This window comes from Neolamprologus brichardi, chromosome 12 (assembly GCF_056152115.1).
Source record: "Neolamprologus brichardi isolate AB-2024 chromosome 12, ASM5615211v1, whole genome shotgun sequence".
NCBI classification, from domain to species: Eukaryota; Metazoa; Chordata; class Actinopteri; order Cichliformes; family Cichlidae; genus Neolamprologus; species Neolamprologus brichardi.
In genome coordinates, this window is record NC_142115.1 from 14,469,942 (window position 1) to 14,488,898 (window position 18,957).

An 18,957-nucleotide genomic window follows, 5' to 3' on the forward strand; every position below is an offset into this window, starting at 1 on the left:
TGGGTGAAGATGCTGACATAATAGGATTCCCCTCTCCAGTTTAATCAGTGTGCTCATCATGCTAAGTCCTAATTGGACAACTGTCAAACAGCCAGGGGCTTCACTCTACATAATCACAGAAGTTTTTAACTGATGTGAGCATTCAGTGTGACGGAGATGTCATGTTCGGTTCATTTTTGCTGGAAGCATCCCTGTGGAAAGAAGCGACTGAGGTGCTGGAACATAGAAGGAGAGTGAGAACCACAACCCTGTGGCTCCACCTAGTGTCTCACTGCATGCACGTCCACATAGAACCTTTTGCAAAGGATTGTTGTACAGAGTTGCACATCCTTAAAAAAAAGTCCCCGGAAACGATGGTACAATATATAAAAGCACTAGTCCCAGTTAATCAATTACAGTTAATTCCTTTCAGGATATTTTAATCAGGAGATTTACTTAAGTAAAAGTAACAAGATAAAAACAAACTGAAGGAAAAACCATTTTTAATTATAATAGAGTGAGAAATATTCACGTTAATTACAAATCATTGTTATTAATATTAATTAATTACCTAGAAAATTGCGCCCCTGTTATTAAAGAGCCCTCAAAGTCACATTCTAATAATATTCATATGAACCCAATGTAAGGCAGGTTGGCCAGTTGGCCAACCTCTCCGTGTCACAATCTTTTGCCTTCTTACACTGCTGAAATAAATCTCACACTGAGTTAAATAAATAAATAAATAAATAAATAATAATATTAATAAATGATTAAAGCCAGTCCATAATGAATTAATGTTTGGGTCAAACAACATATTTTAGTCTTAGCATCAGACACAATAGACACCAGATAATGCAAAAAAAAAAAAAACTCAACTAAACTAAACTAAACTAAAAAATTAATTTTAATCAAATTAAATTAATTAATTTGATTAAATTAAAGACGCCTGATTTGCCAGTGCTGGCACAGCCCTGCCTGTGAAAGGCTGTTTAATGAGACTCACCAGTGACTGTAGCCTAATCCTAGTTTGACAAAATGTTACCCTGAGGTGTTTTTGTTGCATCCAGCTGTTTGACTTTATTAGAAGTCTTTATTAACACTCACACAGTTGGGACCCCTGCTGTTCGTCTGCAAAGGAAGGCAGTTGCAGCCATCTTTGCATGTCAAATACTCAATCAATTATTCCCCACACAACAAAACAGCATCAGTCAGAACCGGTGACTCATAATCTAATTTCCTGCAGCAGAGGCAGGTGAACTGTTGCACACACAGTTTTTTGGCCTCAGCTTGAGTGCTAAGTCTAATCAGAGTTTATTATTTAATCTGTTTTTCTGTCAAATTGCAAAGCAACTATTTGTTTGCAACAGTGCAAATGTTTTCCCATAACTATAGTGTGCTCTATAATCATTAGTATTTAAATTAAATGGTCTTTACTAGGGGGACGCACAGTGGCACGGTGGTTAGCACTGTTGCCGCACAGCAAGAAGGTCCTGAGTTCAATTCCAACATCAGGCCGGGGTCTTTCTGTGTGGAGTTTGCATGTTCTCTCCGTGTTTGTGTGGGTTCCCTCCGGGTACTCCGGCTTCCTCCCACTGTCCAAAGACATGCAGCTTGTGGGGATAGGTTAATTGAAAAATCCAAATTGCCATTAGGTGTGAATGTGAGCGCGAATGGTTGTCTGTCCCTGTGTGTTGGCCCTGCGACAGACTGGCGATGTACCCCGCCTCTCGCCCTATGACCACTGGGATAGGCTCCAGCGCCCCCCGCGACCCTGAAAAGGAGAAGTGGAAGCGAATGGATGGATAGATGGTTTTTACTAGGCTTAAGGAAAATATAATATTACATAACTTGTATAATATATACAAATATGTAAGACAATGAAAACAATGAAAATACATACAATTTTGTTATAATACAGGCTGCTGTAGTTGGATGAATTATAACACATGTACAGAATTCTTAGTGTAGCAAGTTATTAATTAACAATTTCAAGATCAACACAGGATACTTGAGGCATGGATAAACTGTTGGGGCTGTTTTGTATTATTGTGGTGGGTGGATTTGATTCCACAGAGCTGTAGTAAGTACAGAGGGATAAAGCTGATGAGCCGTACTGTGAAGATACGGGAAAAATGTGACAATTAGCGAGCAGCAGCATGGCTTCACGCTGAGAAAGAGCACTACAGAAGATTTGTGACAGAAGGATAGCAGAAAGAGTGAAAGGGAAGGTTTACAAGATGGTAGTGAGACCTTCTCCAAATTTCCACGACATTCATGCTCAACACAAGTGTATGTAAACTGCTGCTTGGGATTACTTTGGACCAAAGAAGAAGAAATAACTACATTTATTTTCAATAATATTTTATAGATGAGGTGACATAATGTGTTTCTCTTCAGCTTGTCAGAGTCCTTCCAAGTGGTGGTGAGAGGAAGTGGATTCCTTCACGCCCGAAATGTTGACAAAGTGCTGTGCAGCATTCGAATCAACGACACCGTAACTAAGAGTAAGTGAAGCATTGCTTATCCTCCTTAAAGGGTGTTACCCCTTATTCACTGCAGGAGCTATTTTATTACCATATAACATCATATCTGATTATGCTGTTAAACTATGACAAAGACGGCTGGAAAACACAGATGAGTGTGTGAGACGTTGTGAAATTCACCTAAATTACATCAGCCTGATTTTCCCAAAAGATAAACACTACGTGAGCAACACAGCTGGAGTCCTCAATGATCAAACGAGCAGCCAGGTTTTACTTATGCTTTTTTTTAAACACATGGTGTAATTTTATAGTTGGGGAAAAAACATACAAATTAAAACAAGAGATTAAGTTACTGTGACACCTGAAAGTCTGTTTGTGATGAAGCGTAAATGCTGACAGAAAGCCTCCCAAAGGCTTTGGGAGTTTGAATTAAAAGACTTTGAAGAAGACGGTGCCAAACCTCTTCTGAAACTGGTAAGTCTAGAAAACTCACAAGTAATTTGGAGATTTCTTTTTTACATAACCTCTAAACAAAACTGCACTGTAAATGTGTTTTCTGTTTCAGGTATGGGCAGTGAACAATATTAATAAAATGAGGGACATAGCCCGGATGCTTTAAATCCTTAAAGACAAGCAGCAGGAACCACAAAACACCAAACTGCTCACTGCACAGGAAGTGGTGATAGAGGTAGTTCCCTGGGTCCTGCAGGGCTTCTGGGAGCGTCCTCCTCGCCCCCTCTTAAACATGGCCTCACAGAGTTAGCCTCACCAAGGCCACTCTGGATTGCGTCTCCAAAACTGTCACAGCACGGAAAGCCAGGTCATCTTCTCCTGCACCATCAGAGATGACATGGTCCAGAGCATCCTGAGAGAAATCAGAGAAGAATACCCTCAAGAAATTCTACTTAACAACATTGCAAACTTTGCACCAGTGCTGCTCAAGACGATTGCTGGTGTAGCAAAGAATCACGTATCCAATATCTTTAAGCCCCCTTCAAGTCTTCCAATGTTTGATGTTCTTCCAAATGAAGAACCTCCTTCAGACAGTCCTTCAGCGCCAGATGTTCCACCAGTTGATAAACTTCCCTCTGAAAATGTGCCAGTGTTGAATGTTCTTCCCAGTGAGGAACTCCTTTCTGAAAGTTTGCCAGTGCCTAATGTTCCCTGTGAGGAACTTTCTGCTGAAACTGCATCCATGTCTGAGACAGCTGAGACAGAGGAGTCTGAAGACCTTAAAATCAAACAGAAGACGAAAAAAGACTTCTTCCAAAAATTAAAAATTCTGTGCAGTTGCTGTGTCAGACCGAAAAAAACTGACTGACAGAGAAACTGAAATCAAATTTAAAAAATAGAATTAATTTTAAAAAATATTTTTTGCACAAGTCTCCATCTATGATTAAAGATGATTTTCTTTCAGATGTTTATAAGAGTCTCTTACGGTTCTCTAAATACCTTCACAAGTGTTGTTAACATAACATACTGATGTTAATATTTATAATAGAATTTCGACTTTTCTAACTCTTAACATGTCAACAACAGTAACTGAAACTGGTAAATAACACTAGAGAATGCATTTCCTGTAGAAAATGCAGTGTAAATGCTAATAGCTGAATGGTTCGAGCTGAATTTTTATAATTGCTGAATCTTTGGTGGAAAACATGTTTAATGATGTGAAATACACCGAGTCATTCACCTGACAGCCAAAGTGCAGAACTGAAATTCACACAGAAGAACAAACTAGCTGAACATCTTGAAAATGTACATAAGAAAAACTGTCTAATGACAAAAGAAAATTAACCCCATTCTAGAAAACATCTGAAAGAATATTGAAAGCTCATATTCTTTAAATCACTGGGAGAGTGGAATTAAATGTCTGAACTCAAGAATCTCAAATAATTCTTGGATAATTATCCAAGACTGTAACTATGATCAAAACACTTTTTGAACCATGAGGGTCCCAAGGACTTTGTCTACACCAGCGGTCCCCAACCTTTTTTGCGCCACGGACCGGTTTATGCCCGACAATATTTTCACGGACCGGCTAATAAATACAACAAAATAAAACTAGTACCGGTACCGAAAAAAAGAAGATTTATTCATAACACACGTGAAAAGACCCAGGAAAACCGAGTTAACGATAAAAATATCGCTGAAATAACGCTGAAAACCGATAAAAACTCTGAAAACCATACATTTCACACCTGAGCCTCTACTCTCGCGGCCCGGTACCGGTCCGAGGCCCGGGGATTGGGGACCGCTGGTCTACACAACAGTGTGTTTTGTATTTTCCTGGTGTCAAACATCTTATTATTCTTATTTATTAGAAAAAAGAAAGAAGTCAGTACCACAGGTTTTATTTTTATTATTTTAATCCACTGAAGTCAACACAACCAAATGCTGACAGGATCGATGATTTCCTCCCAAACTCTGGTATCCTACAAAACATACATGAGCAGTAGTATCACACTAGGTGGAGAAGGGCAAACAACAGTGCTCAACATTACAACCCAATGACCATTATCAAGAAAGTTTCCCAAATGTAAATCACTTCACATTATAGCTTGGCATACAAAACCTACACTTTGACAAGGCAATGAGGAGGGGGGAAAAAATCCAGTGTTTACAGTATGGCTGCACAACGCTGTGTGACCGATACGGTTACTAGCTTGAGTGAATCTGGTGTTGACAACGTCAGGCAGATAGATAAGAGAGGAAGGAAAACGATATACCCGGTAATTCATTCACAACACTAACACCGAGAACAGTGGACACATCATCAGCACACTGTGTGGGGGGGGGTTTCATGTACATACAGAAGCATTTCTTTTTTTCATCAGGTCTCAAAAAACAACTCATCGTTTCACATCTTTAAAGAGCCTTCATAGATACAGTGTGCTATCAATATCTTTACAGAACAGGCAGGCAAGTATTTCAACACATATCCTAAAACATACAGACAAATCTGTTACAAATAAAAAGTTGCAAGCTCACATACAGTTTCAACCATTTGGATTGTTACAGGTGCAAAACGTGTTCTGTTAAAACTGGGTAACTGGTGACTCGACCCCGGCTGCTGTTATTACAAAGCTTACACGACTGCTGTGACATCATCTGCACATATACAGCAATGGTCATATATATTTTTATATATATATTTATAGCACCAGGTGCAGAGAGGTTGTGGGCAAAGCTTCCAATCGAGCTTCTTCGACTGACTATATCCTTAACCACATCCAGTGTTGCTATTATTGGAAGCTTTTCGCCCAGACAACCTATCAACCAACATGAGGGGAAAAAACGCGAGGAAGAAATGAGGGAAGAGTGTGTTTCTCAGGCAGAACACTAGCAATTTCTCCCCCGGGGTGAAGCTAAATGAGTGGTTAAACCCTAAAAATACCCTTTTCTTTTCCTTTCAGTGCAGTCAGCATTTTCCAAAATCACTTAAAAATGTTAAAACATAAAACATCAAAAACACAATATTTTTAAAAAATGGAAACAGAGTGCAACTATATCACTAAAGGAAGACATAGGTGAATTGCTCAGCTCAATACATGGCTTAAACTTAAAACCAAGCATAAATTCAAATACTGCAGACTTGAGGTGTTATTGAAAAACAATATTCTACTATCTAATTTCTCATTTCTGAACAAACAGTCTCATAACAGTAGAAACAGCATTGTTAACGGTGGCAACAGAGGCTCTGCTTTCAGCTAAAGATGGCTGATGGCTGAGAACCACCAAAACATTCTAATACGTGGAAAACGAACAGCGCAAGAAGAACAACCGGCAAAAGTTCCTGTTGCTAAAATATTCCTTGGGATGGATTTTGGGTCAGCTTATTGGGCCAAGAGGGCAAATAAACAATCACATGCAGCTGAAAATATACAAAAAAATGTAAACAAATTAATTTCATCAATAATCAAACTGGCCGTGAAAACAGCATTAAAAAAAAGAGCTGCTTCAATTCACTTGATCCTTCCTCGGTATTTAACTTAATCTCGAGACGGTGAAGCGAAATGGAATAGTGCTTTCTTTTTTCTTTGCATGAGGTGACGTGGTGGTATGTGTGAATATTAATAAATGGTGTGGGCTGCATATGGGAGTCGGAGGTGATCAGCAAAGGGACGTGATGTGACATTTGTAAGAGCAGCCTCTGGTCCCGTGTGGCCCTGCGACCCCCCTCCCTGGCTATGTGGAGAAAAAAGTGCTTAGCCGAGGCTGGTGATGTTAGCTTTTCCACCGGGAGGAGCCACGATGCGTTGAGTGGTGCGACGAGGAACGTTGTCATCAATTTGGGCGCCTAAAAATATTTTTGAATAAAATATTAGACAATCTAAATGGCCAGATGTGAAAAAAGGCAAACTAGCAGGTGTTCTGACTCACCAGACAGACTGAAGCCAGACTGGTGAAGGTTGCGCACAGGCTGGTGAGTAAACTGCTGTTGTTGCTGCTGCTGCTTGACAGGGGAAGTCTTCACCGAGGAAACTGTGGACATCACCTTGGGAGTCACAGTCACCTCGCAAACTGGCCCGTCGTACAGACCCCTCGGGACTCCTCGCAGCTCTGTGAGCTAAACATAATAACACAGTCATTCGTATTATAAGAATGAGGTCTCCGCAGCTGTAGCTGCTCCTTAGATACACACACAGGACTCACCCTGCTGCGAGCTTTTATCCTCTTGTAAACGTGGTCCGGGAAGGGTTTACGGCTGATGTAGCGCCCACAGCCCTCCGTGGTGTGAAGGCTGCCCTCCTCCAACACAATCTTGCCCTGGCTGATCACCACCAGAGGACCTCCACGCACTTCTGTCCCCTCGAAGATGTTGTACTCCACAGCCTGGAACACGAAGAAGTTTTATGGTTTTACAAGATTAGCAGAAATCTCTTAAAAGTCCTAAATAAATATCTGAGGTACAGAAGCAAAAGTACATTTCCCTGATATCTTATCTATTTTTTTGTTTTTGCCTGCTTTAATCCTTTCCCTCAAAAAGGCAACCTCCTCTGTACCTTAATGATGAGTTTTAGTATATATCAATAAAAATGTGGTTTCCGGGTTTTTCCAAGAGTTACTTCTGATGTACACCCAGTCGTTCTGTTCTATAAGCACAACTGAAATATGACAGAAACCCCTCAGCTGAGAGCTTTAAGTCAAGTCGGCTTCAAGGGGTAAACAGTTAACAAGATGCCATGTAGTATAAAGAACAGTGCAACAAGTCATTCTTTAAATTTAAAATTTGCATAATAAAACAGAGGATATATTTGAAGCTCATTTTTCACTCAGATTCCTTGTTATTCTCTATCTATTGTCACTCCTGCATGTTAAAACCATTTTAGTACGTCACTTGCTAACACAGACCAGGCTCAGCATGCAAAGAGCATTTGAGCTTAAGAATTAGGTCACATTATGTATAAGACACACAAATGACTAAATACATTGGGAATCAAGAGTCGTAAGAAGCTATGTTATAGCTGACCAGGTTGTGGCTCTTAGCTGAGATGATCTTAGTGACGTCTGGGTCCCACAACACAAGGTCGGCATCGGACCCCACGGCGATGCGGCCTTTGCGGGGGTACAGGTTGAAGATCTTGGCCGCGTTAGTGCTGGTCACTGCCACAAACTGGTTTTCATCCATCTTTCCGGTCACCTTTAGCAACACAACGACAGATCGCTTAATTTCAGTGAGTGCAAACATGCGGCGAGGTTTGCCGGGGATTTTGCTTTATGTTCCAAATTTTCTGGAATGCGTGAAAAGTGGGTCACATTAAGCTCACCACACATTTGTCCCAGATTAGGGACATCCTCTCCTCGGTGCCGTTGGTTCCCTCTGGGATGAAAGAGAAGTTATCTTTGCCTACCGCACGCTGAGAAGTGTGGAAAGTACAGTGAGCACTTCCGGTCACCTGCAAGTCCCCGCTACATAAGAAACAAAGCGAGATATCCTTCATGTGTGTGATGTGTAATGTGCCATTTTAGATTAATTCATCTGAAAATGTTTGAAATTTAACATTTTTATTAAGGCTGCTCATGGAAATGTTCTGATTATCTGGTGTCATCAGGTGTTTGATAATAAATGTGATTACAGACACAGCTGAAAATTCAAATGCAGCACACAGCTGTAACATCTGTCAAATCACTGCGTTACAGCTGTTTATGTCCTAGCTTAAAGCACCTACCATGACAGCAGGGAGTTGAGGTAGTCGGGGGTGGTTGGATCAGGACTAAGTGGTGGAGAGGTGACAAAGGCTGCTGCCTTGGCCCAGTTCTTACTCCAGTAATGAGTACCATCTGTGCCCAAGCTAGCAGAGATGGGCTCTCCGTAAACCACAGCACCTGCAGGAGCAGACAGGATGATGTCAACGCTACGTGTCAGGAATACAAGCAGAGTAAGAAAAGAGAAAGTATTTTTATAAGTTTCTCTTCTTACCCCTTTTTCTAGCCAGAGCAATGACATCAGCAGCACTCTTGCTCATCACCTTAGTGATGTAGAGGGGACAGTTGGTCTGATTGGCGATGGTGACAGCACGATTGACCGCCTCGGCCTCCACCTGCGGATAATGAGGTGAGACACAGGTGATTCTTCTGTTCCACACTATATTCAGGCTGTCGCTTGTCACTCTTAGACATCATCAGTCTTACCTCCTCGGGGCGGCTGAGCACGTGACCTTCAGGCCCTGTGATCCCCAGCTCTAGAATACGTCTCTGCTCCTAAAACATCCACAAAAACTTTATTATCAAATACTGAAGTATCTGGTTTGACATCACTGACTTTATAAGGGGCTACGTTACCTCTGCAATGATGTCTCCATTCTCAGCATGAACCTGGGCGATGGCTCCGAGATCTCTGATGACACTGAACACCTCGTAGATCTACAAGAACATGGAGAAAAGTGGTCGAGCTCATTGGGGGGTGGGGGTCATTTATACCAAAGACATCTAAAAGCCTACAAAACATGTGCTGTGACAGACGACTCAGCAGAGATCCCAGCAGCCAAGCATACCTGAGAGTCAGAAAGTTGGAAAACATCCTTATAAGCCAAATAGACCAGGAAAGAGTTGACACCTGAAGGAAGAAAACTTATGAGAGAAAACAGCCAAAAGGTGGAATAAAGAGAGCAAAAGAGAGAAAAACCCAAAGCGAAGGGGAGAAGTAAAAAAAACAAAAGGATTGCACAGCAAAAATTTTAGGTTATTGCAGGTTGATTTTCTTTCCTACGCAGTCAGAGAACTGCTTTTTACAACAGGGAAATGGCAACATTTCACCACCCCAGTAAAAAGTCAGGTAAGTCTAAGATTTTGAGCCGTACGTGGGAGACATGAGCTGAGTACAACTCCGACTACATACCATGATCCTTCACTAAAGTCTCCATCTCTTCCTGGTTGCCTTTGTTCCACTCTGTGATGTCCACATGCAGAGAATAGTCACAGCAAGACTTGCTGTCAGCCCACTCTCTCCACTGTGTGAAGGCAGCAACCAGGCTGACGCCAGGCTCCGGCACCACATGGTCAACTATAGAATACAAACAAGCAGGTCTGATTTCATGTGCACAAGCAAACTGTTAAATTAAATCATACGCTTGATGGCATTCACATCTGCGATGTCATAATCCCCAAAACAACATCGCTGTATGTGTAAACTGGCTGAAAATACACGAGCAAGTCTGTCTGATGTGTCACATACTGATCATGGTTGTCCCCCCAGCCAGGGCCGCCCTGGTACCCTGGTAGAAATCATCCGCAGCCACCATGCCTCGGTCAGGCATCTGGAATCGGGTGTGCACGTCAATACCCCCGGGCATCACCATTCTTCCATGAGCCTCAATGATTTTAACTCCCCCAGGAACAATAAGGTTGTCTCCAATTTGCCTCAATGAGACAAACAAAAAGAAAAAGAAATCAGGCATAAAGAAGTGAATGAAGTTACAAAAAGCAAAAGCAGAAAAAGAACGACTTACTTGATGACTCCATCTTCCATGTAGATATCAGCCAAAAACGACTGATCATCGTTCACTATCTTCGCCCCTTTGATCAGAAGGCGGTCACTCTGAAAGGATGAGACAGCATTTTCTCAGCATTAGCTAAACCAAGCAATAAATATTTTATTTTAACTTCCAGCAGCCAGCAGTTTGATCCATGACTCAACAGAAAATCTTTTACCCACTTTAAAGGAAAAAAAACACAGTTTTGGAAAAGAAGAGTGACCGAAGCTAAAGCTCTGAATATTTCCCAGATTGCTCAAAGCCTCATACAAAGCATGGCTTGATCCATACCAATCCTCAACCTGTCTAAATGATGACTAGGATTACTTTAGTAGGCTTATTCATGCATAACAGACACATCATTTGAAGAGAGGGAAAGATTCTTAGCGCAAGCTCTTGAGTGACACAATTACCTCCACCTGAATGAGATGAAAGGAAAGCATAACAGGCTGGCCTACTTTTCCTAAAGGCTTTCTGGGGTCTCCGAAGATATAAAAAAACGTTTTGCAGCAAAACTCACAGCAGGAAACACTCAGTGTGTCCAGCTTTACAGACTGCAGGAAGCATTAAGTGTACAGGGCATGGCTGACATGATCTCACAGACCACTGCGCTGACATAAGTGGGTCATTTAACCTGTGTCCTTTCTGTGCCCGAGTGGTCAGCAGCTAGTGTACTGAGCTTGCGGTATACACATACAATACCAAATGTAGTCCTCAACTTCCAAAATTAATGTGCCAACATCTAAATCATATATCAGATGCTGATCATTACCATAAACTCCAAAATAAGAAAAAGCAACATCTTCATCTTTTATGCATCAATTATCAGACAATTACCACACAAATATATTGGGTAGCCAGAATCGAAACTATCGGAAATATTAGCTATTTGCTGATCCATCATTTCGGCATTTAGAATTACGGATATATTCAAGTTAAAAAGCAAAGAGGAAATGGAAGAAACACCCTTCAATTATTTGTTTGCATAGTTTGTCCAACAGATGGCGCTAAGGAACTTCCCTCCTGGCAACACATCCTTAAAATGCACAAAAAGGGTACTCTGTTTCACTTTGGTGTGTCTGAAAGGAAAACTATATCAGAGGATATACCATAACTTTAAGTCATTGTTTTAAATAAAAAGCATTTGTTTGACCCTAATCTTAGTTTTGTGTTTTGTTTAATAATTAAAGACAAAAGTTGTTGGCATGTCTCTTTTAATATTACTGTGTAATAACCATGAATCAACTATTAACAGGCAAATTCTGGATATTGATGGATATGACACAGTTAGAGATTACAAAGAAAAATTAAAAAAGACCTATACAAGAGCCAAACTCTATAAAAGAACACACAGCCTCAATCAAAATCAAGCTGTGCGACAAACAACTGCACCTCAATATGGTGCTAGTAGAGGTTAAGTTGCTGTGAAACTCTTAAGGCACATTCTTCAAAGGACTGCCATTATTCCTGCTTTAGTGTGCTGTGAACAAATTCAGCTACTGCTTTTCAGACTAACCTTGGCATTTTGTTTAAAGCTTTGCAGAGTGAAACTATCTGGTTCATTCACTCCAGACTAATAGGTGGTGTTGTACTGAGTGTGAAAGAATGGGAAAGGCTGGCTGTAGAGTTGCTGCTGTCTGCATGGCGTGTCTGGGATGTCAGACTCGTGTGTTTATGACCCTGGATCGACATGCAAAGGACCTGACAACCATCTGTATGAAACACAGCCAGTACATAAAAGATTTTGATGTGATTAAGTGATCAAACATAAAGCTGCTGAGTCTATATGCTGCAGAATCAGCCCTCTTGCTGCATGATGAAAGCATAGGGTTTGGATGGGAGCTGTGCAATGACCTACTTTGCGAGTGAGGTTTTACTTCTTTTAACTATCACAGCAAGCCTGCTGCATTCCCCCTAATGATTATGTGTGGTCTGGGTGAAGAGCTTCACCATAAATCAAAGCAAAATTAATGTATATTAGCAAATCAGGATCTGTAGCCATATTTGATTGAATATGAATCAGGATTTTTTTTAATCCATAAACAAGAAAGAAAGACAACAAAAAACAAACAAACATGTAGTCCACTGAAGAGGGCAGGCATGGTGGATGCTGGAGGATAGAAGGTGGAAGATGAAAAACGACACAGTGAGGGAATCTGTGTCTAAACCTGTTAACTACACCCTTCAGGCTGAGGATGCTCTGAGAGAATAAGGGCTAATAATGGCAGCTAAATGAGCTGATCTGAGTATTCATTACAGAGAAAAAAATGTAAGACCCAGATTTCAAATGAGGAATTGTTAAAAGGCTTGCACACTAGCTGGTTACCATCCCAGGCTGTCGGTATGTGGAGCTGGGCTGCTGCTGCTGCTGTTGACAGCGTCAGTGTAAATGGATGGATACGGCGGATAAGCGCTGGCTAGCTTTTGGTCTAAACTGTGAAGCTCACCGTACCCTTTATACGCCTCCACTGCAGGACAGATATGATAAAATGAAACAAAACTCACTGTAATTCGTGGGATGTTCTTCTTTCCTTGGTACCCCGACATTTTGAAGCTCTCTCCGACACGGGTGCCCCCTGCCTCTTGGCTAACGCTAGCTAGCGAGACTGGAAAACCTCAGCTGCCAATGAAAGGATGAATGGATGCTCCGCTTGTTGGCCAGTCGACGCCCTGAGAACAATGCCTCTGTCTGAAAATGTCTCTATATATGAAGTGAAGTTCGCAGCGTGCGGCCTAAAAACAGCAGCCTAAAACGACAAGTTGTACCTCTGTCTCGCACTCGTAGACCTTGATTCACTCCTATAACGGGTCCCTGAAACCCAGACGAGCTCGAAGGAGAGGAGGGCCACGATGAGGAACGGCGCATGCGCACTGCCCCGCCCTGCTCTGCTTTAGCTCCATGTTTCTCTCCTGATGTGATACATGCAGTTTGGAGGCGAAATATGTTTTGCACAACCTGTTAGATCAGACGGACACGTCAGGGGATAAAAGGAGTACTTTAACAAAAAGATTAATCTCCTGATCTAGAAGTTGAACAGTTTATACAACTGCTCATATGAAAGGCTACTCATCTCACAACAGCATTTTGGCACTGGATTTACAGTTTGTGACATACCATGCATTGATTGTTGTATGGATAAACTTTTGATAACTATAGCTAGTAGAGCTACAGTGGGGGAAATAATTACTTGATCCCCTGCTAAGTTTGTTTACTTGCAACAAATATGAAGAGTATCTCATTTTTATGTCCCTCCTTATGTCCCATGGCTCATGTACAGACTCGTCTTAAGTTCTCCAGTTTGTCAGCGAAAATTTGGGAGGAAGCGCTGTGGTCAGATGAAACCAAAATATAGCATTTTGGCATGGTTGAGGAAGCAGAGTATGATTCAATGAACACCAACCCCACAGTCAAGTACAGGGGTGGGAACATTATGGTTTGGGGCTGTTTCTGCTGACAGTACAGGATTACTTCATCTCATTGTAGGGCCACTGGGGCAATGTACCATACCGTCTTGGACGACTACCTCCTTCCTTCCATTTCTATGTAAGTGAGCAAACTTCCAAATTCAGGAGGGGTTAAAATAATTATCGTCTTTACAGTAAATCTACAGACCTTATACTGTATGACATCTTCCAAACTATCTGACATTGTGTTTCTTCACCGCTGTTATTAACAGTGCACTAGAGTGGAAATGCTAATAAAAAGCACAACTATAACCCCATCTTTTATAAAAATTAAAACATCCACATTCATGACGATCATCTGAAACCTCTTTAAATGAACTACTAACAACAAATGAGGAAGCAACAGACATTTTATTTTGGATTCACACACATTCACTTTCACCCTTATTACGCTGAGTGCTTTGTTTAATGGTGATGAAATGTAAATGACTTCCAAAGACAGCAGCTGCATTTGTTTCAGCCTCTGTATTCAGTACAAAGTCCATTCAAGTTTTAACACACTGCTCACTATTCAGCTGTGCAGAAAGCCCATTATGACGATATGTGCCTTTTATACTTGAAAAATGAATTCAATTCTATGGATCTCTATTTACTTCCTTTGTATTTTTTTCACATCAGCCACTGTATACAGTACAAACTTTATATTCCAAAAATTCCAAGTATTGCACACTTATCAACTGTACATAAGTCTGTTTTCACATGCACAGTTTAGGAATTAGTACGAGTGCTTCCAAACCAACACAGCCAACAGCCAATACTGTAAGTTATAGCCAATTTTTCCATATTGTTATGGTGTGATCCATTTACAAACACTGACAGAATAATCCAGTCAGCATATCAGCATCAATATACAGAAATGCATGCATTTTCTCCAGAAAATAATTTCTTCAAAAGGTACGCAGACACTGTACGCTAGATGAAATTACTGTACAGTGAAATCCAGATTAAAATCTGATAACACTTTTAAACGAGACCCCCCTAGAAACCCCTTCTTCCTCCTCCTCCGTGGCGATCCTTTCTGCCACTGAAGCTTCAATTAAATGACAGCAAAAACACATTACTTACACTGCCACGATGCATGAGATATAATACGCATTAGTATCACTGTATAAACAGATTATACAATGTCGGAAAGTATCCATTACAAGGGGCAGATCACAGCTTAAATTAATTTTTCACATCTACATCTTTAAATACCTAAACATATAAGAAAATGTAAAAAAAAAAAAAAAAAAAAAAAAGTCACCGATGTGCAGTGGTGAAGCATACAAATTTGGCACTTTGCCACTGATGCTATATTATGTGTTAAAGAAGAAGATATGTAGGCAATAAAACAAATAAAAATAGCATATGGCCTGGTATACTGCGTTCCATCCTTTAGGTTGCCACTATTATAGCATATTCCAACTACTTCTGTAAAATTCTGGAGCTACATACAAGATAAATGTTTACGCTTTCCAACCTTCAGAACAAAAAAGCTTTTAAACCCTCTGCGGTCAAAAAGATATAACTTCTATTATTAAAAATGTGTGGAATTTAAAAACTGATCCCACAGTGCAGTACCACGTCCCCCTACTACAACCACGCTTTCACTGCACCTCTAATGTTAAGCTCAATAAGTTAGGCTAAGTAAGGCGATTCAAGTCCCCTTTGTTCCCACAGCCGATTAATTAGTTTCTTGCAGATATTAATTACAAAGGCAACAGAGGAGAGACGCAGTCCAATTTCTTGTAACTTAACAACAAGGCAAGTAAAGAAACTAAAACCCCGAAGCAACTTCATCTGAAATCCTCTTTTCTCGTATTTTTTAGTCGAACAGATGACGAATACTTTTCAGGTGGAACAGACTTTGTTACCTACTGCATTCAAGTTTGTGACAACTGTGTGTACAGTGTTGTCCTCGGTCAAAATCTGATGGAGCGCAACCACGGTTACATCATGTGTACGACTACATCTACGATGCAATATAATTTTTAATGGTGATCGGAAGGGAAGTGTGGGTGTACAACAGATGCAGAGAGAGAGCTTGACCACACGAGGATGGCTGAGTGACTTGGAGAAGGGAGAACATCTAGGCACTGCTTCATTTTCTACTCAGTAGGAGCTGGTGGCGGCTGTTGCAATTCTCTTCCCAATGTACACTCTGGAAAAGAGGAAAAAGGAAAAAGAAGGAACAAAAAAAGGATAAGAACAATAATATTTTGCAACAGTACTAGATAAATGATGATGCTCATTTATAACAAGTGATAGATTAAAATTAAGGTATACACTTTTATAAACATAACATGGAAGCTGTCTCTTTGAATGGTTACAACTTGTAGATATGATTGTTGCAGACAAACATAATTAGGGCAACTTGAGAAAACTCCAGCTGGTGCAACAAAAAGCTCAGCAATAGTAGAGATGCGCGACTTTTGACTTACCCAAGCCCAAGAGCCAGGATGTGTGAGATGAGTAAGGAAGGGATAAAGACTTTGAGAAACTCGGCAGAGAAGATGCCGCCTTTCTTCATGACTCCACTCTTTCTCATACTTAGAGAAACGGAACGTCGGGGGTGCCTAAAGTGGAACTCTCTGATAGGAAAAATCAAATGACAGGTTATTTAAAAAAAAGAAAAGAAGAAAAACACAGCTAAAGACAGTCTCCTGACATATCAGTAAGTAGCTCTGAAAGCCTGGTTACTTTGGTGGAATGTTTTCAGGTCTGCTCGACCAGTCAGCAACCCAGTCTACTTCTTTGTTCATCAAAATGTCTTCCTCTCTGTCCTTCTCTGCACAATCTTCCTCTGACTGCAAATATAAAAGATGAAGCGATTAGATCAATGAAAAAGACTTTAAAGGGTCTTAAACTTTAGAGCTGAATAGCTTTACCTGACTACCTCTTGGGCTGGACATTTCCACATCAAATGTAATCTGACCCTCATCCTGCTCTGGACTTGGTGGCCTGTGGGGGCTTAATCAACATGTTTGGAGTAAGAAAAAAACCTTCTCAATAACAAACACACATATAAGGCGTTGAAGACCAAAAAATGGCTTTTCTTCCTACCTATCGCAGGAAGAGTTACTTGGGCTGGATTCGTGTTGTGCATCCAGGAGGATCTTTTCCATGTCTCCGTTGTGGATAGAGGAGGACGATGGCACATGCTCTAGTCCTCCAATTAGGGTCTCATCACTTTCAGGCACCACTTCCAAGGTCTGCAGAGTTTGACTCATACCAGCATTTGCGTTTATTTGGTCTGCAGCAGGTGGTGTTAGCAGGTTGGTCTGCCTCCCCTGGGCCCCTGTATTCCCATTTAGCTCCAGCTCCACCCAGGACCCTTTGTAAAATAAAGATCAAGAGGACACAAGGAAGGTAAGCTTGCTGTGATAAGGCACAAACCTCGCAGTTGATTACACAGCACATAGAGACACACCCTCAAATGGAAACAGCTGACCTACATTTTCTGCACCGCTGATTCTGCGAATTCAAATGAACCGCCTGTGCACCGCATCCATGGTGGCACGCATTTCTTTGTACCACTGCCCCATAAACAGCCTGCACTCTTTTTTTTAATCAGCAGACGGAAGGGTGTTGCGTAATCTCTCGGAGCTTGCGGGTTTGTGTGAGCACACAACGTGACAGCGTGCGACGCCCTTTCTCGAAAACAAAGCATGGTGTATTTGTTTGGTTCGCGGATGCACATAAAAATGATAGACTGCACATTTACAGAGGCATTTGCCATCAGTGTTGCTCCCATGCGAGGTCTTGCATAACTACAGAGCGCAGGGTGAGACAGTTTGCCCAGACATGTCGCTGTTCCAGCTGCGGTGCTGCCACGCATGACGAAGAACATCCCGATTATCTCTATACCAGAGCTAATGTGATGGCGCTTTAGTCGCTTCAACTGCGAGCACACCTTAAGTGTTGTTTTAAATGTTTTTAGCTGTTTGCCTGCATGCAGTTGGGTGAAAATTCCGACCACTGCCTTCGGTTAGATTTGATGTATAATCAAAAGTGCAAAGGGCTTTTGAGTAAAGAAGTAGCTTGCCATTATAGGAAAATAATAATTTAACAAAAAGGAAGTCACAAAAATCCCCCAAAATATTCAGTGTTTTGCCTCAAAGTTGTTTTCATTGCTACTGAAGCCCACCCAGCTTCAATCTTTGTACATGATTGGCCAGTAACGCGTCCATCAAAGCTTTTCTAAGACGCTATTGGCTCATTTGAGGTGACATCAAACAACATAGCCCCGCCCCTCCCAGTCGACGAGGAAATTCCACCCTCGATATAACTTTTACAATAAAACCTTCGCAGTAGCGGTATTTTTCACACACACACGCGTCCATTACGAACATGTAAAGTAACGACTACGACGTGGAGCCGGGAAAACCCGAGGACGGTACGTACCCTGAAGCCCGGGCTCTTCGTTATTGTTTTGTTGAGCCGTCGCGGTGGACATGTTGACTATCCTGTTTTAGCATTCAACATGACACGCAGACAAACTTCCAAGTGCGCAGGCGCTAGATCTGTCCAGAGTCCAAACAGACAACAAAGGCTAGATCAGAGATGGCGTTTTACTTTTTTCCCACCGTTTGGCTACGTTATTTAAAAGCTGATTTGAATAATGTACACAATTGCAAGATTTAAGAAAATAGAGATGTTTTTTTTTCCTTTTTTGGGCGTGAGGGAAAGTAAAAAAAATATTTCTACTAAAATGAAGTCCCACTGTATACAGAGAAATCAGTTCTCTGGTGAAATCCGGTGTATTTATAACCGATGTAAAATCATAAAGCACTGTGTTGGTTTTTAGGGTGTTTTTTCGTTTTTGTTTTGTTTTGTTCTGTGTTGGCTACTTGAGTCATTAGAAGGTTTGAGATAAGACTAACAACATTGATAAGGCTGGTCCTGTCGCCTCCAATTACAGGGTGGCATGGAAATAGCAATTTCTTTACACATATGGCATATGCGGGTTTGGGTGCCTCTATAATATGTACAAAATATGGTTAAAATACATCAAATGCAGTAATTAAAGTCTCCAACTTTCTTATTGGTCAAATAATTAAACATTTCAGTTA

The 18,957-nt window shown here is 41.1% G+C and overlaps 2 protein-coding genes and 1 pseudogene across 3 annotated transcripts; 1 reads left to right on the top strand and 2 right to left on the bottom strand.

Moving 5' to 3' along the window:
• Positions 1–2,216: 2,216 nt before the first annotated feature.
• Positions 2,217–3,871, top strand: LOC148100192 (uncharacterized; annotated as a pseudogene).
• Positions 3,872–4,799: 928 nt separating this feature from the next.
• dpysl2a (dihydropyrimidinase like 2a) lies at positions 4,800–13,303 on the bottom strand. Of its 2 annotated transcripts, XM_006805899.3 has the most exons (15): positions 13,205–13,303; positions 12,944–13,108; positions 10,415–10,503; positions 10,141–10,325; positions 9,805–9,969; positions 9,461–9,522; positions 9,249–9,329; positions 9,099–9,167; positions 8,887–9,007; positions 8,636–8,792; positions 8,234–8,375; positions 7,936–8,106; positions 7,119–7,298; positions 6,846–7,032; positions 4,800–6,762 (listed from the first exon to the last, which is right to left on the bottom strand). In XM_006805899.3, exons 2-15 carry the CDS (start codon positions 12,983–12,985, stop codon positions 6,671–6,673), a joined length of 1,743 nt encoding a protein of 580 aa, XP_006805962.1. In that variant the 5' UTR covers positions 12,986–13,108; positions 13,205–13,303; the 3' UTR covers positions 4,800–6,670. The 2 variants fall into 2 exon arrangements, with proteins under 2 accessions (XP_006805962.1, XP_006805961.1); XM_006805898.3 differs by having other exon boundaries at positions 12,944–13,295.
• A 932-nt stretch (positions 13,304–14,235) lies between these two features.
• On the bottom strand, positions 14,236–18,383 carry bnip3la (BCL2 interacting protein 3 like a). Its single transcript, XM_006805900.3, has 6 exons — positions 18,290–18,383; positions 16,949–17,219; positions 16,774–16,855; positions 16,586–16,692; positions 16,327–16,476; positions 14,236–16,046 (listed from the first exon to the last, which is right to left on the bottom strand). Exons 1-6 carry the CDS (start codon positions 18,339–18,341, stop codon positions 15,998–16,000), a joined length of 711 nt encoding a protein of 236 aa, XP_006805963.1. The 5' UTR covers positions 18,342–18,383; the 3' UTR covers positions 14,236–15,997.
• Between the last annotated feature and the right edge of the window lie 574 nt (positions 18,384–18,957).

Coding starts and splice junctions, on each gene's coding strand:
- dpysl2a (XM_006805899.3), bottom strand. CDS start 12,985: ATGTCGGGGTACCAAGGAAAGAAGAACATCCCACGAATTACA. Junction 9,523..9,804: donor GACTTTAGTGAAGGATCATG/GTATGTAGTCGG, acceptor TTCTTCCTTCAG/GTGTCAACTCTTTCCTGGTC. Junction 9,168..9,248: donor ATGGAGACATCATTGCAGAG/GTAACGTAGCCC, acceptor TGGATGTTTTAG/GAGCAGAGACGTATTCTAGA.
- bnip3la (XM_006805900.3), bottom strand. CDS start 18,341: ATGTCCACCGCGACGGCTCAACAAAACAATAACGAAGAGCCCGGGCTT. Junction 17,220..18,289: donor CGAAGAGCCCGGGCTTCAGG/GTACGTACCGTC, acceptor TATTTTACAAAG/GGTCCTGGGTGGAGCTGGAG. Junction 16,477..16,585: donor CCTGAAAACATTCCACCAAA/GTAACCAGGCTT, acceptor TTTTCCTATCAG/AGAGTTCCACTTTAGGCACC.